At 48.2% G+C, this 23,260-nt stretch overlaps 1 protein-coding gene across 2 annotated transcripts in view; it reads right to left on the reverse strand.

Moving 5' to 3' along the window:
• dock2 (dedicator of cytokinesis 2) overlaps positions 1-19,798 on the reverse strand; it is a 150,745-nt gene extending 130,947 nt beyond the window's left edge. Inside the window, exons 1-10 of one of the 2 annotated variants that reach the window (XM_045724005.1) lie at positions 19,631-19,798; positions 18,297-18,380; positions 9,847-9,887; positions 9,501-9,556; positions 9,305-9,401; positions 9,058-9,206; positions 8,789-8,924; positions 7,582-7,739; positions 504-585; positions 55-190 (exon numbers count right to left, since the gene is read on the reverse strand). In XM_045724005.1, coding sequence (XP_045579961.1) covers positions 55-190; positions 504-585; positions 7,582-7,739; positions 8,789-8,924; positions 9,058-9,206; positions 9,305-9,401; positions 9,501-9,556; positions 9,847-9,887; positions 18,297-18,380; positions 19,631-19,673 — 982 coding nt within the window. In that variant the 5' untranslated portion in view covers positions 19,674-19,798. Of the gene's footprint in view, positions 1-54; positions 191-503; positions 586-7,581; positions 7,740-8,776; positions 8,925-9,057; positions 9,207-9,304; positions 9,402-9,500; positions 9,557-9,846; positions 9,888-18,296; positions 18,381-19,630 lie in introns of both variants that reach the window. The other variant, XM_045724004.1, reaches the window with a different exon arrangement.
• Between the last annotated feature and the right edge of the window lie 3,462 nt (positions 19,799-23,260).

Below are 23,260 nucleotides of genomic sequence, written 5' to 3' on the forward strand. Positions count from 1 at the left end.
GCCCACTGCCCCATGCCCACTGCCCACTGCCCCATGCTATATACTAGTCTCTACCTGCCACTCCAAAGGGCCTGCGGAGGCCCTGCGTACACTTCTTGGTGTTGGTCTCCTTCAGTTCCATACGACCCACTCTCACTATCTGACAGATCAGGTAGATCTTCTCTCTGTTCAAGTCCTTATTACCCAAGTCCTGGAGGGAGGGAGGGAGGGAGGGAGGGAGGGAGGGAGGGAGGGAGGGAGGGAGGGAGGGAGGGAGGGAGGGAGGTTTTCAAAATCAAAAAACATGATTTATATGCACAGAGCATACATTTCCAAAATTAGCATTTTTCAACTGGTGGGTTGTGATTTCCCCTCCCACAATTTGAATATTGATGCAACCTGGTTAAATTTGGGTCATGAGGCAAACCCAGTTGAGAGCCACTGACCTAAATTATTTGATGGCACCTCAATAACTGGATATGGACAAGAAATGCATCAAACAGTGCTCTCTAGTGGTAACTTACTGTAAAGACCACCTTCAAGTTGTTCAGCATCTCAACCTCCTTAGGAAAGCCTTTACTGCCCCAGCGAACCAGGTAGTTCTCACTGCAGAGGGAGGCCATGGAATGGGTTAACAAGAAGCACATCTCACAAACACTTAACACACACTCAAAAGGAATCTTAAAAGGATTCGGGAATTTGCCAATGAGGCTAGTTAGAGAAACTCATGGATACCATTTTTATGTCTCTGCATACAGTATGAATGAAGTAGCTAACTAGCATTAGCTCAATGACTGGAAGTCTATAGTATATACTATGGTATCTACTGTACAAGCATGATAGCAGCTACCATAGACATCCAGTCATTGCGCTAACACCAGTTACCAATTGCGCTAACGCTAGCTGGCAACTTCCTTCAAACAGCACACAAATGGTTTCCATGAGTTCATCTGACTCTGGGGGAGAAAATAAAGGGCTTCATTGCCAAAATCCTGAAGTATCCCTTCAACGCATCATCCACTGATAGAAATGCACATACGGGATGAATTCACAGAAAAATAAATGTACATAGGGCCTACATAGGGACTGGAATGCTTTATAATACATTGCTTTCTCCTAAATATAAGTCTTGTTGGGCAGCAGAGACTGACTGACTATCAATCTGCTAAAAGTGTACGGTAGGGATATGTTGCTAAGCTTTCCAAAGCTGACACCTTCCCAAAATATCCCTGTCACAGTTTGACAGAAGGAGGCCTTCAGGCACTGTGGCCACGATGGAGAAAGTCACATACCAGCCGTAATACTCTGGCATGGATGAGAGAGGAAGGAGAGCCTAGATCTGTCGCTCTGACAGTGATAGACAGCTATCACCATTAGCCGTCAGTCAAGCATTGCCTTTCTATTTTCTGAATTTCTACGATGATATTTAAACAGTATGTACATTAGATTAGACAGTAACCATGTTGAGAGACAGGAGAAAGAGAGGTGGGAGAGCGCTGAGGAGAGAGAGAAACAGGGGAAAGAGAAGTGGGAGAGCACTGAGGAGAGAGAGAAACAGGGGAAAGAGAAGTGGGAGAGCGCTGAGGAGAGAGAGAGAAACAGGGGAAAGAGAAGTGGGAGAGCGCTGAGGAGAGAGAGAGAAACAGGGGAAAGAGAAGTGGGAGAGCGCTGAGGAGAGAGAGAGAAACAGGGGAAAGAGAGGTGGGAGAGCGCTGAGGAGAGAGAGAGAAACAGGGGAAAGAGAAGTGGGAGAGCGCTGAGGAGAGAGAGAAACAGGGGAAAGAGAAGTGGGAGAGCGCTGAGGAGAGAGAGAGAAACAGGGGAAAGAGAAGTGGGAGAGCGCTGAGGAGAGAGAGAAACAGGGGAAAGAGAAGTGGGAGAGCGCTGAGGAGAGAGAGAAACAGGGGAAAGAGAAGTGGGAGAGCGCTGAGGAGAGAGAGAAACAGGGGAAAGAGAGGTGGGAGAGCGCTGAGGAGAGAGAGAAACAGGGGAAAGAGAGGTGGGAGAGCGCTGAGGAGAGAGAGAGAAACAGGGGAAAGAGAAGTGGGAGAGCGCTGAGGAGAGAGAGAAACAGGGGAAAGAGAGGTGGGAGAGCGCTGAGGAGAGAGAGAAACAGGGGAAAGAGAAGTGGGAGAGCGCTGAGGAGAGAGAGAAACAGGGGAAAGAGAGGTGGGAGAGCGCTGAGGAGAGAGAGAAACAGGGGAAAGAGAGGTGGGAGAGCGCTGAGGGAGAGAGAGAAACAGGGGAAAGAGAGGTGGGAGAGCGCTGAGGAGAGAGAGAAACAGGGGAAAGAGAAGTGGGAGAGCGCTGAGGAGAGAGAGAAACAGGGGAAAGAGAGGTGGGAGAGCGCTGAGGAGAGAGAGAAACAGGGGAAAGAGAGGTGGGAGAGCGCTGAGGAGAGAGAGAAACAGGGGAAAGAGAAGTGGGAGAGCGCTGAGGAGAGAGAGAAACAGGGGAAAGAGAAGTGGGAGAGCGCTGAGGAGAGAGAGAGAAACAGGGGAAAGAGAAGTGGGAGAGCGCTGAGGGAGAGAGAGAAACAGGGGAAAGAGAAGTGGGAGAGCGCTGAGGAGAGAGAGAAACAGGGGAAAGAGAAGTGGGAGAGCGCTGAGGAGAGAGAGAGAAACAGGGGAAAGAGAAGTGGGAGAGCGCTGAGGAGAGAGAGAAACAGGGGAAAGAGAAGTGGGAGAGCGCTGAGGAGAGAGAGAAACAGGGGAAAGAGAAGTGGGAGAGCGCTGAGGAGAGAGAGAGAAACAGGGGAAAGAGAAGTGGGAGAGCGCTGAGGAGAGAGAGAGAAACAGGGGACAGAGAAGTGGGAGAGCGCTGAGGAGAGAGAGAAACAGGGGAAAGAGAGGTGGGAGAGCGCTGAGGAGAGAGAGAAACAGGGGAAAGAGAGGTGGGAGAGCGCTGAGGAGAGAGAGAGAAACAGGGGAAAGAGAAGTGGGAGAGCGCTGAGGAGAGAGAGAAACAGGGGAAAGAGAAGTGGGAGAGCGCTGAGGAGAGAGAGAAACAGGGGAAAGAGAAGTGGGAGAGCGCTGAGGAGAGAGAGAAACAGGGGAAAGAGAAGTGGGAGAGCGCTGAGGAGAGAGAGAAACAGGGGAAAGAGAAGTGGGAGAGCGCTGAGGAGAGAGAGAAACAGGGGAAAGAGAAGTGGGAGAGCGCTGAGGAGAGAGAGAAACAGGGGAAAGAGAAGTGGGAGAGCGCTGAGGAGAGAGAGAAACAGGGGAAAGAGAGGTGGGAGAGCGCTGAGGAGAGAGAGAAACAGGGGAAAGAGAAGTGGGAGAGCGCTGAGGAGAGAGAGAAACAGGGGAAAGAGAGGTGGGAGAGCGCTGAGGAGAGAGAGAAACAGGGGAAAGAGAAGTGGGAGAGCGCTGAGGAGAGAGAGAAACAGGGGAAAGAGAGGTGGGAGAGCGCTGAGGAGAGAGAGAAACAGGGGAAAGAGAGGTGGGAGAGCGCTGAGGAGAGAGAGAAACAGGGGAAAGAGAAGTGGGAGAGCGCTGAGGAGAGAGAGAGAAACAGGGGAAAGAGAAGTGGGAGAGCGCTGAGGAGAGAGAGAAACAGGGGAAAGAGAAGTGGGAGAGCGCTGAGGAGAGAGAGAGAAACAGGGGAAAGAGAAGTGGGAGAGCGCTGAGGAGAGAGAGAGAAACAGGGGAAAGAGAAGTGGGAGAGCGCTGAGGAGAGAGAGAAACAGGGGAAAGAGAAGTGGGAGAGCGCTGAGGAGAGAGAGAGAAACAGGGGAAAGAGAAGTGGGAGAGCGCTGAGGAGAGAGAGAAACAGGGGAAAGAGAAGTGGGAGAGCACTGAGGAGAGAGAGAAACAGGGGAAAGAGAGGTGGGAGAGCACTGAGGAGAGAGAGAGAAACAGGGGAAAGAGAAGTGGGAGAGCGCTGAGGAGAGAGAGAGACAGGAGAAAGAGAAGTGGGAGAGCGCTGAGGAGAGAGAGAAACAGGGGAAAGAGAAGTGGGAGAGCACTGAGGAGAGAGAGAGAAACAGGGGAAAGAGAAGTGGGAGAGCGCTGAGGAGAGAGAGAGACAGGAGAAAGAGAAGTGGGAGAGCGCTGAGGAGAGAGAGAGACAGGAGAAAGAGAAGTGGGAGAGCGCTGAGGAGAGAGAGAAACAGGGGAAAGAGAAGTGGGAGAGCGCTGAGGAGAGAGAGAGAAACAGGGGAAAGAGAAGTGGGAGAGCGCTGAGGAGAGAGAGAGACAGGGGAAAGAGAAGTGGGAGAGCGCTGAGGAGAGAGAGAAACAGGGGAAAGAGAAGTGGGAGAGCGCTGAGGAGAGAGAGAGACAGGAGAAAGAGAAGTGGGAGAGCGCTGAGGAGAGAGAGAGAAACAGGGGAAAGAGAGGTGGGAGAGCGCTGAGGAGAGAGAGAAACAGGGGAAAGAGAGGTGGGAGAGCGCTGAGGAGAGAGAGAGAAACAGGGGAAAGAGAGGTGGGAGAGCGCTGAGGAGAGAGAGAAACAGGGGAAAGAGAAGTGGGAGAGCGCTGAGGAGAGAGAGAGAAACAGGGGAAAGAGAAGTGGGAGAGCGCTGAGGAGAGAGAGAAACAGGGGAAAGAGAAGTGGGAGAGCGCTGAGGAGAGAGAGAAACAGGGGAAAGAGAAGTGGGAGAGCGCTGAGCAGAGAGAGAAACAGGGGAAAGAGAGGTGGGAGAGCGCTGAGGAGAGAGAGAGAAACAGGGGAAAGAGAAGTGGGAGAGCGCTGAGGAGAGAGAGAGAAACAGGGGGAAGAGAAGTGGGAGAGCGCTGAGGAGAGAGAGAAACAGGGGAAAGAGAAGTGGGAGAGAGCTGAGGAGAGAGAGAAACAGGGGAAAGAGAAGTGGGAGAGCGCTGAGGAGAGAGAGAGAAACAGGGGAAAGAGAGGTGGGAGAGCGCTGAGGAGAGAGAGAGAAACAGGGGAAAGAGAAGTGGGAGAGCGCTGAGGAGAGAGAGAAACAGGGGAAAGAGAAGTGGGAGAGCGCTGAGGAGAGAGAGAAACAGGGGAAAGAGAAGTGGGAGAGCGCTGAGGAGAGAGAGAGAAACAGGGGAAAGAGAAGTGGGAGAGCGCTGAGGAGAGAGAGAGACAGGAGAAAGAGAAGTGGGAGAGCGCTGAGGAGAGAGAGAAACAGGGGAAAGAGAGGTGGGAGAGCGCTGAGGAGAGAGAGAAACAGGGGAAAGAGAGGTGGGAGAGCGCTGAGGAGAGAGAGAGAAACAGGGGAAAGAGAGGTGGGAGCGCTGAGGGAGAGAGAGAAACAGGGGAAAGAGAGGTGGGAGAGCGCTGAGGAGAGAGAGAGAAACAGGGGAAAGAGAGGTGGGAGAGCGCTGAGGAGAGAGAGAGAAACAGGGGAAAGAGAGGTGGGAGAGCGCTGAGGAGAGAGAGAAACAGGGGAAAGAGAGGTGGGAGAGCACTGAGGAGAGAGAGAGAAACAGGAGAAAGAGAAGTGGGAGAGCGCTGAGAGAGAGAGAGAAACAGGGGAAAGAGAGGTGGGAGAGCACTGAGGAGAGAGAGAGAAACAGGGGAAAGAGAGGTGGGAGAGCGCTGAGGAGAGAGAGAGAAACAGGGGAAAGAGAGGTGGGAGAGCGCTGAGGAGAGAGAGAAACAGGGGAAAGAGAGGTGGGAGAGCGCTGAGGAGAGAGAGAAACAGGGGAAAGAGAGGTGGGAGAGCGCTGAGGAGAGAGAGAGAAACAGGGGAAAGAGAAGTGGGAGAGCGCTGAGGAGAGAGAGAGAAACAGGGGAAAGAGAGGTGGGAGAGCGCTGAGGAGAGAGAGAGAAACAGGGGAAAGAGAAGTGGGAGAGCGCTGAGGAGAGAGAGAGAAACAGGGGAAAGAGAAGTGGGAGAGCACTGAGGAGAGAGAGAAACAGGGGAAAGAGAAGTGGGAGAGCGCTGAGGAGAGAGAGAGAAACAGGGGAAAGAGAAGTGGGAGAGCGCTGAGGAGAGAGAGAAACAGGGGAAAGAGAAGTGGGAGAGCGCTGAGGAGAGAGAGAGAAACAGGGGAAAGAGAGGTGGGAGAGCGCTGAGGAGAGAGAGAAACAGGGGAAAGAGAAGTGGGAGAGCGCTGAGGAGAGAGAGAAACAGGGGAAAGAGAGGTGGGAGAGCGCTGAGGAGAGAGAGAAACAGGGGAAAGAGAAGTGGGAGAGCGCTGAGGAGAGAGAGAGAAACAGGGGAAAGAGAAGTGGGAGAGCGCTGAGGAGAGAGAGAGAAACAGGGGAAAGAGAGGTGGGAGAGCGCTGAGGAGAGAGAGAAACAGGGGAAAGAGAAGTGGGAGAGCGCTGAGGAGAGAGAGAAACAGGGGAAAGAGAAGTGGAGAGCGCTGAGGAGAGAGAGAAACAGGGGATAGAGAGGTGGGAGAGCGCTGAGGAGAGAGAGAAACAGGGGAAAGAGAGGTGGGAGAGCGCTGAGGAGAGAGAGAGAAACAGGAGAAAGAGAGGTGGGAGAGCGCTGAGGAGAGAGAGAAACAGGGGAAAGAGAAGTGGGAGAGCGCTGAGGAGAGAGAGAAACAGGGGAAAGAGAAGTGGGAGAGCGCTGAGGAGAGAGAGAGAGAAACAGGGGAAAGAGAAGTGGGAGAGCGCTGAGGAGAGAGAGAAACAGGGGAAAGAGAGGTGGGAGAGCGCTGAGGAGAGAGAGAAACAGGGGAAAGAGAAGTGGGAGAGCGCTGAGGAGAGAGAGAAACAGGGGAAAGAGAAGTGGGAGAGCGCTGAGGAGAGAGAGAGAAACAGGGGAAAGAGAGGTGGGAGAGCGCTGAGGAGAGAGAGAAACAGGGGAAAGAGAGGTGGGAGAGCGCTGAGGAGAGAGAGAAACAGGGGAAAGAGAAGTGGGAGAGCGCTGAGGAGAGAGAGAAACAGGGGAAAGAGAGGTGGGAGAGCGCTGAGGAGAGAGAGAAACAGGGGAAAGAGAAGTGGGAGAGCGCTGAGGAGAGAGAGAAACAGGGGAAAGAGAAGTGGGAGAGCGCTGAGGAGAGAGAGAGAGAGAAACAGGGGAAAGAGAAGTGGGAGAGCGCTGAGGAGAGAGAGAAACAGGGGAAAGAGAAGTGGGAGAGCGCTGAGGAGAGAGAGAAACAGGGGAAAGAGAGGTGGGAGAGCGCTGAGGAGAGAGAGAAACAGGGGAAAGAGAAGTGGGAGAGCGCTGAGGAGAGAGAGAAACAGGGGAAAGAGAAGTGGGAGAGCGCTGAGGAGAGAGAGAGAAACAGGGGAAAGAGAAGTGGGAGAGCGCTGAGGAGAGAGAGAAACAGGGGAAAGAGAGGTGGGAGAGCGCTGAGGAGAGAGAGAGAAACAGGGGAAAGAGAAGTGGGAGAGCGCTGAGGAGAGAGAGAGAAACAGGGGAAAGAGAAGTGGGAGAGCGCTGAGGAGAGAGAGAGAAACAGGGGAAAGAGAAGTGGGAGAGCGCTGAGGAGAGAGAGAAACAGGGGAAAGAGAAGTGGGAGAGCGCTGAGGAGAGAGAGAAACAGGGGAAAGAGAGGTGGGAGAGCGCTGAGGAGAGAGAGAAACAGGGGAAAGAGAGGTGGGAGAGCGCTGAGGAGAGAGAGAAACAGGGGAAAGAGAGGTGGGAGAGCGCTGAGGAGAAACAGAAAGGCAGGATGAGCGATGCAGAGATGTAAAAAAGAGAGCAGGATAGAGGGATATTTAAAAAGAGACCTGATGATGGTCTGCTTGTTGGGGTCATAGAGGGACATGAAGAGTTCAGAATCCTCTCCGATCCGACAGACAAAGTTCCGGACAAAGACATAGAGGCTGTGAGTAGGAGAGGACTGGATCCGGGCCGAGATTACTGAGTGGTCCGTCTGAATGTTGGACTACAGAAGAGAGAGAGAGAGAGAGAGAGAGAGAGAGACCCTCTCATATCATTACCAAGCCCTGCAATGCCAAGAGCTGAGCAAAGAAAAGAGTCCCCTCATCCAGCTGGTCCTGGGGCTGAGTTTACAAACCTGTTCTACTAAAACACTAAAGCCTCAGGACCAGAACATCCAATCAATCAGAATAAACCAAATTACAACACAGTCAAAACAAAACAACATTGCTTATTGGGAAACACAAGGACAAACACAAAGCAAAATGCAGTGCTATCTGGCCCTAAATCGACAGTACACCGTGGCTAACTATTTGACCATGGTTACTGATCAAAACCTTTGAAAAACCTTGACAAAGTACAGGCTCAGTGAGCACATCTTGTCATTGAGAAGGGTAGACACAGGAAAACCTGGCTCCCTGTAGAGGAAAGGCTGTGCAACCACTGCACAACAGCAGAACCTGAGACGGAGCTGCATTTCCTGACAAAATATGAAAAATATTAAACAATTAGAGTGTGTCATTTCCCCAAATGTGAAACCCTTATTCAAGGTTTCAAAGACCTCTCTGATGAGGATAGGCTACCCGTCCTGTTGGGGGAGGATGCAGAGAGCTGTGGGTTGGCAGCACACTACATTGCTGCCTGCCTTAAGATGAGGGACAGTGTCTGACAGACCAATCAACCTGCACATGTCCTCTACTGTATGCTTATTGTTATTATTCAATGTATGGTTATTTTGACCCTTGGTTATTGTTGTTACTGTTGAAAATTTTGATTCTCATTTTTTTCGTATTGTAAATATCCAAAATAAGCTTTGGCAATATGTACATTGTTACGTCATGCCAATAAAGCAAATTGAATTGAATTGAATTGAATTGAGAGAGAGAGATGGCTATACTCCTAAAATACAGTTCATGACCATTGTCTTCTTTCGATTACTCTGTCAACTCTCTCAATCTTACTCCAGCCACTATTCTCCCAATTTCAACCCTGTTAGCCCTGTCAACCACTTTCTGTTAGTCTCTGTCTTTGTTCCTCTCTTACTCTCTGTCTAACCTGTTCCTCTTTGATGCGTTCATTGATCTTGGTGGTGGCGTCTTGGTGGGCTCGGAACAAGCTAATCACGCTGGCGTTTTCCGGGTCCAGCATATTCCCGTTCACATCCCGCACCACCAGGTCCAACTCCAAGATCCTGGAAGGGAGGAAGGGAGGAGGAGATTATGGGAGAGAGAGAAAGGTTTCTCCCTCAGCCAGATACAGAGATGGAGTATCTCAAATGAGAATGATCTATTTAAGTGATTCAGCAGGGGTTTTATGGGCCATACTTGTTGCCGTAGTCGATCTTGGAGGTGACTTTCTGTTTGAGCTCCTTGAACTCATCGCTAGGTAACGTGCCAGACAGGAGCTGGGAACGCCATTCCATCAAATCCCACATCAGCCCTTGGACCTGCACCACACGGTTCTTCTTATTGGCCTAGGGAGAGAGAAACCTTGTTACACACACACACACACACACACACACACACACACACACACACACACACACACACACACACACAGTGGAGTTTTTACCACATAGAGCTGTTTCCAGATGCTTCCCCACTCCCTCAGAGTGGTGGTCACCTCCTTCACTAGGGGCATCTCTGCTGACAACACCACCTCCTGATCCCTGTGGAAGAAATACCACATATTACTGACACACACTGTATACACACTGTACACACAGGTAAGCATATGACACTGACACACAAACACACACATCACTCACCCTCGCTTTTCAATGATGACTTTCCTCAGCTGCACTATGCTGGCTGGGAATGCGCCCTGAATATATGGAGGGAGAGAGGAGAGAGGTAGATAGAGAGTGGGGAGAGAGAGATACTTGGTCACATACTATCCTGTCTTCAATTTAACTAGGCAAGTCAGTTAAGAACAAATTCTCATTTTCAATGACAGCCTAGGAACAGTTGGTTAACTGCCTTGTTCAGAGGCAGAACAACAGATTTGTACCTTGTCAGCTCAGGGATTCAAACTTGCAACCTTTCGGTTACTAGCCCAACGCTCCAACCACTAGGCTACCCTGCCGCCCCATTAATTGTCCAGCTGTGTCTTACCTGTCGATCATTGTTCCTGACCAGGTAGCCTTTATACCAGCCTGCAACCAGAGAAAACAGGGTACAGTCACAATACAGGATACAGTCACAACACAAGGTACAGTAACAACACAAGGTACAGTCACAACACAGGATACAGTCACACCACAGGATACAGTCACAACACAAGGTACAGTAACAACACAAGGTACAGTCACAACACAGGATACAGTCACACCACAGGATACAGTCACACCACAGGGTACTGTCATGACGTTGGCCTCTTTTGGTACAGGGAGGACAGTTGACCCCCTCCCTTTTGCACCACCACCCAACCTACCTTCCCCCCCAATCCACCCTGTGTGTAAAGGGTTGTAAAAACTCTAAAATTCCAGGAGAGTCTCTGGCCACATGGCCCATAGGGAGACAAAGGAAATTCTTCCAACTCATAGAATTGGAGAACCGAGCGACATGTGTGTGCTGGAGAAGGTATGGAAGATTGGTGAAGAATCCAGCTACGAACTGATCCGCTTGGTACAATTTTGTGATACTCAGAAGAGACAATATAGCCATATTACCATAAAACTGTTTATATAATAGCATCAGCTTGAGACTTGCATCATATGGGTGTATGGGATGTATTAATAAGGATAAAGCTTTTGTAAGACATTGAGATGCTATGTACTGATGTAATGTGATAGAATTGTATTTCTGTAACCAAGTCTAGCTCAGTCTTGGACACGCCCCCAGGGACCCATACAGGACCAGGCGTCATTTGACAAGCCTGTTCAAGGGTCACTATAAAACCCTCCCTGATTTACATTTCTTCAGACCAGGCCTCCACTCGATGGCCAATAGGTTTTACCTTCCAATTCCTCTACTGAAAGTGAACCATACCACGTGGTTAACTTTTAGACTATTGATACCGACAGAATAAGAACAAGTCTTTGATATTAATTATTAGTCTGCAGCTAAGTAAATTATATCATCGAACGCGAAGACCAACGAAACCACCATTCTATGACGACATTAATGAATGTCGCTCTGAAAGATCCATTCTAACCGAGAGAGAGAGAGAGAGAACGAGGACAAAACTCTCCATCAGAACGACACACTGAGAGTAAATATATATTGATTGCAATTGTTCCCGAATGAGTGAGCCTTCAATTGTCAATTGTTAATATTAATGAACTCTGTAGGTGTGCATTCTCAGCTGACCGTTTATGACCCATTGTCTAACAGACCAGCCATGCCTGTTTTAGACCACTAGGGCACATTACGCTACCAATCCTTTGTGACGATAATTACTGTTTGTATGTTTTCTGTTAATTACTTAGTGTAGTAAATAAATAATTTTAAGACAATTGATGTATGGATGATTTTAGTAAAGACTGGGTTCGTGCAGATACAACAATTTACGACGTTTGGAATGAGACTGGACTAAAGGTAAAATACACCATTTAAACCAGAAGATAATCGGCCTATACTATAATAGAATATAATATTATAGTACAGGAAAGTTATATTAGGAAAATTATAGCTTTGTAATCTGAATATTCTCCTTGGTGCCCCGATCTCCTAGTTAATTACAATTAAACGATGAATCAGTTTAATCGCGTGATAATAATTACAGGGAGCGAATTGATAAACATATCTTCAGTTTAATGGTACCCCCAAAGACACGACAGTACAGTAACAACACAGGATACAGTCACTACACAGGATACAGTCACTACACAGGATACAGTCACAACACAGGATACACTCACTACATTGGATACAGTCACTACACAGGATACAGTCACACCACAGGATACAGTCACAACACAGGATACAGTCACACCACAGGATACAGTCACAACACAGGATACAGTCACACCACAAGGATACAGTCACTACACAGGATACAGTTACACCACAGGATACAGTCACACCACAGGATACAGTCACAACACAGGATACAGTCACACCACAGAATACAGTCACAACACAGGATACAGTCACACCACAGGATACAGTCACACCACAGGATACAGTCACAACACAGGATACAGTCACACCACAGGATACAGTCACACCACAGGATACAGTCACACCACAGGATACAGTCACAACACATGATTCAGTCACTACACAGGATCCAGTCACACCACAGGATACAGTCACACATTATACAGTCACACCACAGGATACAGTCACACCACAGGATACAGTAACAACACAGGATACAGTCACAACACAGGATACAGTCACAACACAGGATACAGTCACAACACAGGGTACAGTAACAACACATGATACAGTCACACACATGATAACATTACACCACAGGATACAGTCACAACACAGGATACAGTCACAACACAGGATACAGTCACAATACATGATACCGTCACAACACAGGATACAATAACAAAACAGGATACAGTCACAACACATTATTCAGTCACTACACAGGATACAGTTACACCACAGGATACAGTCACACACATGATACAGTCACAACACAGGATACAATAACAAAACAGGATACAGTCACAACACATGATAACGTCACACCACAGGATACAGTCACAACACAGGATACAGTCACAACACAGGGTCCAGTCACAACACAGGATACAGTAACAACACAGCATACAGTCACAACACAGGGTACAGTCACAACACAGGATACAGTCAAAACACAGGGTACAGTCACAACAACCCACATTATTCTCAGTTTCCATCCCACATTATACCAGTTTCCAGTCCCAGATTAACCTCTCTTGGGTAGGGAGCAGTATTTTGACGTCCGGATGAAAAGTGTGCCCAAAGTAAACTGCCTGTTACTCAGGCCCAGAAGCTAGGATATCCTGTTTAGGATAGGGGGCAGTATTTTCACAGCCGGATAAAAAATGTACCGATTTAATCTGGTTATTACTCCTGCCCAGAAACTAGAATATGCATATAATTATTTGATTTGGATAGAAAACACCCTAAAATTTCTAGAACTGTTTGAATGGTGTCTGTGAGTATAACAGAACTCATATGGCAGGCCAAAACCTGAGAAGATTCTATATGGGAAGTGCCCTGTCTGACCATTTCTTGTCCTTCTATAGCCTCTTTATCGAAAATATAGGATCTCTGCTGTAACGTGGCATTTTCTAAGGCTCCCATAGGCTCTCAGAAGGCGCCAGAACGTGGAATGATAACTCTGCAGTCCCTGGGCGAAAAACAGTAGGGGTTTTGTAAAGTGGTCGATCTGAGAAAAATGACACTTGTGCGCGCGTGCATGTGACGACTCCATTTTACTTCTTTCAGTGTTTGAACGGATACAACGTCTCCCGGTTGGAATATTATCGCTATTTTACGAGAAAAATCGTGTAAAAATTTATTTTAAACAGCGTTTGAGATGCTTCGAAGTACGGCAATGGAATATTTTGAATTTTTTTGTCACGATATGCCCCGGCGCGTCACCCTTCGATAGTGTCTTGAACGCAAGAACAAAACACAGCTATTTGGATATAACTATGGATTATTTGGAACCAAAACAACATTGGGTGTTGAAGTAGAAGTCCTGGGAGTGCATTCTGACGAAGAACAGCAAAGGTAATCCAATTTTTCTTATAGTAAATCTGAGTTTGGTGAGTGCCAAACTTGGTGGGTGTCAAAATAGCTAGCCATGATGGCCGGGCTATCTACTCAGAATATTGCAAAATGTGCTTTCACCGAAAAGCTATTTTAAAATCGGACACCGCGATTGCATAAAGGAGTTCTGTATCTATAATTCTTAAAATAATTGTTATGTTTTTTGTGAACGTTTATCGTGAGTAATTTAGTAAATTCACCGGAAGTTTTCGGTGGGTATGCTAGTTCTGAACAAAACATGCTAATGTAAAAAGCTGGTATTTGATATAAATATGAAGTTGATTGAACAAAACATGCATGTATTGTATAACATAATGTCCTAGGAGTGTCATCTGATGAAGATCATCAAAAGGTTAGTGCTGCATTTAGCTGTGGTTTTGGTTTTTGTGACATTATATGCTAGCTTGAAAAATGGGTGTGTGATTATTTCTGGCTGGGTACTCTCCTGACATAATCTAATGTTTTGCTTTCGTTGTAAAGCCTTTTTGAAATCGGACAATGTGGTTAGATAAAGGAGAGTCTTGTCTTTAAAATGGTGTAAAATAGTAATATGTTTGAAAAATTGAAGTTTTGGGATTTATGAGGTATTTGTAATTCGCGCCACGCTCTACCATTGGATATTGGTGAGGCGTTCCGCTAGCGGAACATCTAGATGTAAGACAATATGCATATAATTGGTACATTTGGATAGAAAACACTCTAAAGTTTCTAAAAGTGTTAAAATTGAGTATAACAGAACTGATATGGCAGGCGAAACCCCGAGGACAAACCATCCCCCCCAAAAGAATTCAGCCTAACAGTATTTTCAATGGCTATCACTTTTATTATAAGGCCAAGTCCTCCCAGATTGCAGTTCCTACGGCTTCCACTAGATGTCAACAGTCTTAAGAAAGAGTTTCAGGCTGGTTTTTGGAAAAATGAGGCAGAAATTGTAGTTTTTCTAGGTGGCTCACATTTTGGCTGTTGTGTTTCCAAGCGTGTGGAAGAGAGCGCGTTCTTTGGTATTTTTCTCCGGTAAAGACAATAACGATTCTCTGTCTTAATTTTTATCATTTATTTACGTATTAGGGTACCTAAGGTTTGATTATAAACGTTGTTTGACTTGTTTGGAAAAGTTTATTAGTAACGTTTGGGATTCATTTTGTATGCATTTTGATGGAGGGAAACTGGGTGGATTATTGACTGAAGCGCGCCAGCTAAACTGAGTTTTTATGGATATAAAGAAAGACATTATCGAACAAAAGGACCATTTGTAATGTAACTGGGACCTTTTGGAGTGCCAACAGAAGAAGATCATCAAAGGTAAGGCATTTTTTATATCGCTATTTCTGACTTTCGTGTCACACCTGCCTGGTTGAAATATGTTTTTCATGTGTTTGTATACGGGGCGTTGTCCTCTGATAATCGCATGGTTTGCTTTCGTCGTAAAGCCTTTTTGAAATCTGACACAGCGGCTGGATTAACAAGAAGTTAAGCTTTATTTTGATGTATTACACTTGTGATTTTATGAAAGTTAAATACACTGCTCAAAAAAATAAAGGGAACACTTAAACAACACATCCTAGATCTGAATGAAAGAAATAATCTTATTAAATACTTTTTTCTTTACATAGTTGAATGTGCTGACAACAAAATCACACAAAAATAATCAATGGAAATCCAATTTATCAACCCATGGAGGTCTGGATTTGGAGTCACACTCAAAATTAAAGTGGAAAACCACACTACAGGCTGATCCAACTTTGATGTAATGTCCTTAAAACAAGTCAAAATGAGGCTCAGTAGTGTGTGTGGCCTCCACGTGCCTGTATGACCTCCCTACAACGCCTGGGCATGCTCCTGATGAGGTGGCGGATGGTCTCCTGAGGGATCTCCTCCCAGACCTGGACTAAAGCATCCGCCAACTCCTGGACAGTCTGTGGTGAAACGTGGCGTTGGTGGATGGAGCGAGACATGATGACCCAGATGTGCTCAATTGGATTCAGGTCTGGGGAACGGGCGGGCCAGTCCATAGCATCAATGCCTTCCTCTTGCAGGAACTGCTGACACACTCCAGCCACATGAGGTCTAGCATTGTCTTGCATTAGGAGGAACCCAGGGCCAACCGCACCAGCATATGGTCTCACAAGGGGTCTGAGGATCTCCTCTCGTTACCTAATGGCAGTCAGGCTACCTCTGGCAAGCACATGGAGGGCTGTGCGGCCCCCCAAAGAAATGCCACCCTACACCATGACTGACCCACCGCCAAACCGGTCATGCTGGAGGATGTTGCAGGCAGCAGAACATTCTCCACGGCGTCTCCAGACTGTCACGTCTGTCACATGTGCTCAGTGTGAACCTGCTTTCATCTGTGAAGAGCACAGGGCGCCAGTGGCGAATTTGCCAATCTTGGTGTTCTCTGGCAAATGCCAAACGTCCTGCACGGCGTTGGGCTGTAAGCACAACCCCCACCTGTGGACGTCGGGCCCTCATACCACCCTCATGGAGTCTGTTTCTGACCGTTTGAGCAGACACATGCACATTTGTGGCCTGCTGGAGGTCATTTTGCAGGGCTCTGGTAGTGCTCCTCCTGCTCCTCCTTGCACAAAGGCGGAGGTAGCGGTCCTGCTACTGGGTTGTTGCCCTCCTACGGCCTCCTCCACGTCTCCTGATGTACTGGCCTGTCTCCTTGTAGCGCCTCCATGCTCTGGACACTACGGTGACAGACACAGCAAACCTTCTTGCCACAGCTCTCATTGATGTGCCATCCTGGATGAGCTGCACTACCTGAGCCACTTGTGTGGGTTGTAGACTCCGTCTCATGCTACCACTAGAGTGAAAGCACCGCCAGCATTCAAAAGTGACCAAAACATCAGCCAGGAAGCATAGGAACTGAGAAGTGGTCTGTGGTTACTACCTGCAGAACCACTCCTTTATTGGGGGTGTCTTGCTTGTTGCCTATAATTTCCACCTGTTGTCTATTCAATTTGCACAACAGCATGTGAAATGTATTGTCAATCAGTGTTGCTTCCTAAGTGGACAGTTTGATTTCACAGAAGTGTGATAGACTTGGAGTTACATTGTGTTGTTTAAGTGTTCCCTTTATTTTTTTGAGCAGTATATTTATAATACTGTAGTTTGAATTTATTCCCAGTTTACATCCCATATCATTCCCAGTTAACATCCCACATCATTCCCAGTTTACATTCCAGTTTACATCCCATGCTTACATCCCACATTAGACCTAGTTTCCATCCCATTTTTTACTCAGGTTCCATCCCACAATATTCCAAATTTTCATCGCATATTATTCTCAGTTTACATCCCACATTATTTCCAGTTTACATCCCACACTATTCCCAGTTTACATCCCACATTATTCCCTGTTTACATCCAGACATTATTCCTAGTTTATATCCAGACATTGTTCTCAGTTTACATCGCACATTATTCCCAGTTTACATCTCACATTATTCTCAGTTTACATTTAGATATTATTCCCAGTTTACATCCCACATTATTCTCAGTTTACATCCCACATTATTCCCAGTTTACATCCCACATTATTCCCAGTTTACATCCCACATTATTCCCAGTTTACATCCAGACATTATTCCTAGTTTACATCCCACATTATTCTCAGTTTACATCCCACATTATTCCCAGTTTACATCCCACATTATTCTCAGTTTACATTTAGATATTATTCCCAGTTTACATCCCACATTATTCTCAGTTTACATCCCACATTATTCCCAGTTTACATTTAGATATTATTCCCAGTTTACATCCCACATTATTCCCAGTTTACATCCAGACATTATTCCCAGTTTACATCCCACATTATTCCCAGTTTACATCCCACATTATTCTCAGTTTACATTTAGATATTATTCCCAGTTTACATCCCACATTATTCTCAGTTTACATCCCACATTATTCCCAGTTTACATCCCACATTATTCCCAGTTTACATCCCACATTATTCCCAGTTTACATCCAGACATTATTCCTAGTTTACATCCCACATTATTCTCAGTTTACATCCCACATTATTCCCAGTTTACATCCCACATTATTCTCAGTTTACATTTAGATATTATTCCCAGTTTACATCCCACATTATTCTCAGTTTACATCCCACATTATTCCCAGTTTACATTTAGATATTATTCCCAGTTTACATCCCACATTATTCCCAGTTTACATCCAGACATTATTCCCAGTTTACATTCCACATTATTCTGTTTACATCCCACATTATTCCCAGTTTACATACCACATTATTCCCAATTTACATTCCAGTTTACATCCCATGCTTACATCCCACATTAGACCTAGTTTCCATCCCATGTTTTACTTAGTTTCCGTCCCACATTATTCCCAGGTTCCATCCCATAATATTCCACATTTTCATTGCATATTATTCCTAGTTTACATCCCACATTATTTCCAGTTTACATCCCACATTATTCCCAGTTTACATCCCACATTATTCCCAGTTTACATTTAGATATTATTCCCAGTTTACATCCCACATTATTCACAGTTTACATCCAGACATTATTCCAAGTTTACATGCCACATTATTCTCAGTTTACATCCCACATTATTCCCAGTTTACATCCCACATTATTCTCAGTTTACATTTAGATATTATTCCCAGTTTAAATCCCACATTATTCCCAGTTTTACTCCCACATTATTCTCAGTTTACATTTAGATATTGTTCCCAGTTTACATCCCACATTATTCTCAGTTTACATCCCACATTATTCTCTGTTTCCATCCCACATTATTCCCAGTTTACATCCAGACATTAATCCTGGTATAACCAGTACATTCCCAGTCAGCTCCCTTACCCTCGCAGGTCTCCTGGATGTGGACCGTGTCCCCAATCTCCAGAGACAGCTGCTTCTCTCCGAGGCCAGTGAAATTCCACATTACTAGGGGAGACACAGAGAGATGACCAATGAAATGAAACATCACTAGAGACATAGAGAGGTGAGAGGGTCATACAGTGTACTGCAGAGAGAGACCCTAAAACAGAGAGAACATAACAGAAATCTATTCATTACCTTTTGTTTTCCCTCTTAAACCCAAGAAAACACTCAGACTTTATTGTTCAGGGGAGGGAGAGGATAGTATGTTGTTGTTTTTGCTTGTTGGGGGCGAGGTCTTTTCACTATTATTATGAGATTTATATATGCTTGTTCCTCATGTTCAGATTAGATAAAGAAAAAAGGATATATGTTTGTACAACAGAGGAGGCTGGTGGGAGGAGCTATAGGAGGATGGGAATGGAATAAATGGAGTCAAACCTATGGTTTCATGTTTGATACGGTTCCATTTATACCGTTCCAGACATTACAACGAGCCCGTCCTCCTATAGCTCCTCCCACCAGCCTCCACTGTTGCACAACTATGTCAAGAATTGTGTGACCCTTTTATATGTCCAATATCTATGTATATCTATATCTATATCTATATCTATATCTATATATATATATATATATACAGATCTTGTTTATCAGTAATAATATGGTTGTACACTGTGTTTTCTAGGTCTGTGTACACATGATGTTAGAAACACTACCGTGCTGTTTCTGTATTTCTGAAACTTCATGCTACTTCCTCCCTCCTGCACTTCCTGTGTTTTCAATCTAACACAAACGCAATGATACATGTTACTTTTCATATTCAAGATCATTGTGAATATTGCATCAGGGTTGAGCTATATCAAACACTCTGCTCTTTAAGGCCAAACAGGTCAATCAAGAGATTCTCCATGATAAGGACACAGCCGGAACATCTTCCCCTTCCAGTTTCACCAGCTTCTAATACATGTAGAACTACTGCAGCAAATAGAAACCCTGCTCTGAAGATCAATATGTTTCTGAAATCAGTCTTCCTGATTAGGAAAGGTACGTGAGTTGAACCGCTGCCATCATGTGTCAAGTGATTCCTGACAGCCATGTCATGAAGTCTGATTCAGCCATTTTGTTTCTCTCGACACAGAGGTCTATCAGTGATCTCTACCTCATGACTGTGGAGACATAGTCATACTGCTAGAGTCTGTTAGCTGACACCCGCCCACATCCTGTCATGGCGAAAGTGAGGGCGAAGGACCATCACCCTTCTGCAAACACACACACACACACACGGAGGCCTACACAGGTGAGCGTGGATTACTTACCTACACCATACCGCTCCGTGGTGGTCCTCATCCAAGGAGCCATGACTGCTTGTCTTTTCCCCCCTCTCTCTCTCTCTCTCTCTCTCTCTCTCTCTCTCTCTCTCTCTGGGTGTCTGAGATACGTTTTCCACTCTACCTCTCACTTCTGCATTTTGTTCTGTATATGAAAGCAGAGAGCTCCTCCCCCTCTCCTTCCTTCCTCTTCTCGTTCTCTTTTCTTCGTCTCGTCACAGCTCTCACAGGGGAAGTGTCCAGTTAGTTGTGCATCTAGGGGCCTGTTCACTGACTGTAACTCTGCATCTGACCTCAGTCTGAACAACGAGCAGCATGGCTGTTCAAATGTAAGTGAGTGGTTTAGTCTAACGTCACAAATTAACTTATTCACTTCTTTATCTGGAATAAAATGTTCAAATTGACTGTGAATGAATCTGAGTAATAGACCTGGTATGTTTGATATAAGACAACACAACAGACTTGACAATCTGTTTCTGCTCTTCCTTGGACTGCGGTTGTAAAAAACCCAGCTCCTCGTACCCCTCCTCTGACGGACTGACCGGACAGATGTAACCAGCCCTGCATCTAAAGAAGCTTGTGCCATTCTACTCACTGTGGATGTAACCTACTACTACATCATTCACTCATTACGAGGGATGGAGATGTAAAATAGATGTGTAGTTGCCTTACATATCCAATAGAGGGTGGTAGACATTACATTTGACAAGAGGTCAAGTTATAGACCAGTTGCACAGCACAAGCAAACTTTTGCTTTTCAGAAAACACATGGTCAAATTGATTTCTGTATAGAGCACCCAATTTAATTCAAGTGACCACTCTCGTCCACAGCATGCATCCTTGGGTCTGGAGAGAGAGAGGGAGACAGGTGGGTCTGGAGAGAGGGAGAGAGGGAGGGGGACAGGTGGGTCTGGACAGAGAGGGAGGGAGGCAGGTGGGTCTGGAGAGAGGGAGAGAGGGAGGGAGGCAGGTGGGTCTGGAGAGAGGGAGAGAGACAGGTGGGAGACAAGTGGGTCTGGAGAAAGGGAGGGAGACAGGTGGGTCTGGAGAGAGGGAGGGAGACAGGTGGGTCTGGAGAGAGGGAGGGAGACAGGTGGGTCTGGAGAGAGGAAGGGAGACAGGTGGGTCTGGACAGAGGGAGAGAGGGAGAGAGGGAGGGAGGGAGACAGGTGGGTCTGGAGAGAGGGAGGCAGACAGGTGGGTCTGGAGAGAGGGAGAGAGGGAGGGAGAAAGGTGGGTCTGGAGAGAGGGAGGGAGACAGGTGGGTCTGGAGAGAGGGAGGGAGACAGGTGGGTCTGGAGAGAGGGAGGGAGACAGGTGGGTCTGGAGAGAGGGAGGGAGACAGGTGGGTCTGGAGAGAGGAAGGGAGACAGGTGGGTCTGGAGAGAGAGCGAGAGGGAGAGAGACAGGTGGGTCTGGAGAGAGAGAGAGAGAGAGAGGGAGGGAGACAGGTGGGTCTGGAGAGAGGGAGGGAGACAGGTGGGTCTGGAGAGAGAGCGAGAGGGAGGGAGACACGTGGGTTTGGAGAGAGGGAGGGAGCCAGGTGGGTCTGGAGAGAGGGAGAGAGGGAGGGAGACAGGTGGGTCTGGAGAGAGGGAGAGAGGGAGGGAAACAGGTGGGCTGGAGAGAGGGATGGAAACAGGTGGGTCTGGAGAGAGGGAGGGGGACAGGTGGGTCTGGACAGAGGGAGAGAGGGAGGGAGACAGGTGGGTCTGGAGAGAGGAGGGGAGACAGGTGGGTCTGGAGAGAGGGAGGGGGACAGGTGGGTCTGGACAGAGGGAGAGAGGGAGGGAGACAGGTGGGTCTGGAGAGAGGGAGGGAGACAGGTGGGTCTGGAGAGAGAGCGAGAGGGAGGGAGACAGGTGAGTCTGGAGAGAGGGAGGGAGACAGGTGGGTCTGGAGAGAGGGAGAGTGGGAGACAGATGGGTGTGGAGAGAGGGAGAGAGGGAGGGAGGCAGGAGGGTCTGGAGAGAGGGAGGGAGGCAGGTGGGTCTGGAGAGAGGGAGGGAGGCAGGTGGGTCTGGAGAGAGGGAGAGAGACAGGTGGGTCTGGAGAGAGGGAGAGAGTGAGGGAGACAGGTGGGTGTGGAGAGAGGGAGAGAGGGAGGGAGACAGGTGGGTGTGAAGAGAGGGCGGGACAAAGGTGGGTCTGGAGAGAGGGAGGGAGGGAGGGAGACAGGTGGGTCTGGAAGAGAGGGAGGGAGACAGGTGGGTCTGGAGAGAGGGAGGGAGACAGGTGGGTCTGGAGAGAGGGAGGGAGACAGGTGGGTCTGGAGAGAGGAAGGGAGACAGGTGGGTCTGGAGAGAGAGCGAGAGGGAGAGAGACAGGTGGGTCTGGAGAGAGAGAGAGAGAGAGAGAGGGAGGGAGACAGGTGGGTCTGGAGAGAGGGAGGGAGACAGGTGGGTCTGGAGAGAGGGAGGGAGACAGGTGGGTCTGGACAGAGGGAGAGAGGGAGGGAGACACGTGGGTTTGGAGAGAGGGAGGGAGACAGGTGGGTCTGGAGAGAGAGCGAGAGGGAGGGAGACAGGTGGGTCTGGAGAGAGGGAGAGAGGGAGGGAAACAGGTGGGCTGGAGAGAGGGATGGAAACAGGTGGGTCTGGAGAGAGGGAGGGGGACAGGTGGGTCTGGAGAGAGAGCGAGAGGGAGGGAGACAGGTGGGTCTGGAGAGAGGGAGGGAGACAGGTGGGTCTGGAGAGAGAGCGAGAGGGAGGGAGACAGGTGGGTCTGGAGAGAGGGAGGGAGACAGGTGGGTCTGGAGAGAGAGCGAGAGGGAGGGAGACAGGTGAGTCTGGAGAGAGGGAGGGAGACAGGTGGGTCTGGAGAGAGGGAGAGTGGGAGACAGATGGGTGTGGAGAGAGGGAGAGAGGGAGAGAGACAGGAGGGTCTGGAGAGAGGGAGGGAGGCAGGTGGGTCTGGAGAGAGGGAGGGAGGCAGGTGGGTCTGGAGAGAGGGAGAGAGACAGGTGGGTCTGGAGAGAGGGAGAGAGGGAGGGAGACAGGTGGGTGTGGAGAGAGGGAGAGAGGGAGGGAGACAGGTGGGTGTGAAGAGAGGGCGGGACAAAGGTGGGTCTGGAGAGAGGGAGGGAGGGAGAGAGACAGGTGGGTCTGGAAAGAGGGAGAGAGGGAGGGAGACAGGTGGGTGTGGAGAGAGGGCGGGAGAGAGGTGGGTGTGGAGAGAGGCTGAGAGGCAGAGAGGGAGAGAGGGAATGGAGAGAGGTGGGTGTGGAGAGAGGCTGAGAGGCAGAGAGGGAGAGAGGGAGGGAGAGAGGTGGGTGTGGAGAGAGGCAGAGAGGCAGAGAGGGAGGGAGGGAGACAGGTGGTGTGGAGAGATGCAGAGATGGAGAGAGGGAGGGAGACAGGTGGGTGTGGAGAGAGGGAGAGATGGAGAGAAACAGGTAGGTATGGAGAGAGGCAGAGAGGGAGAGAGGGAGGGAGACAGGTGGGTGTGGAGAGAGGGAGGGAGACAGGTGGGTCTGGAGAGAGGGAGAGAGGGAGGGAGACAGGTGGGTCTGGAGAGAGGGAGGGAGACAGGTGGGTCTGGAGAGAGGGAGAGAGGGAGAGAGGGCGGGAGACAGGTGGGTGTGAAGAGAGGGCGGGAGACAGTTGGGTCTGGAGAGAG

The sequence above is a fragment of the Salmo salar genome, chromosome ssa09, assembly GCF_905237065.1.
Source record: "Salmo salar chromosome ssa09, Ssal_v3.1, whole genome shotgun sequence".
Taxonomy (NCBI): Eukaryota; Metazoa; Chordata; class Actinopteri; order Salmoniformes; family Salmonidae; genus Salmo; species Salmo salar.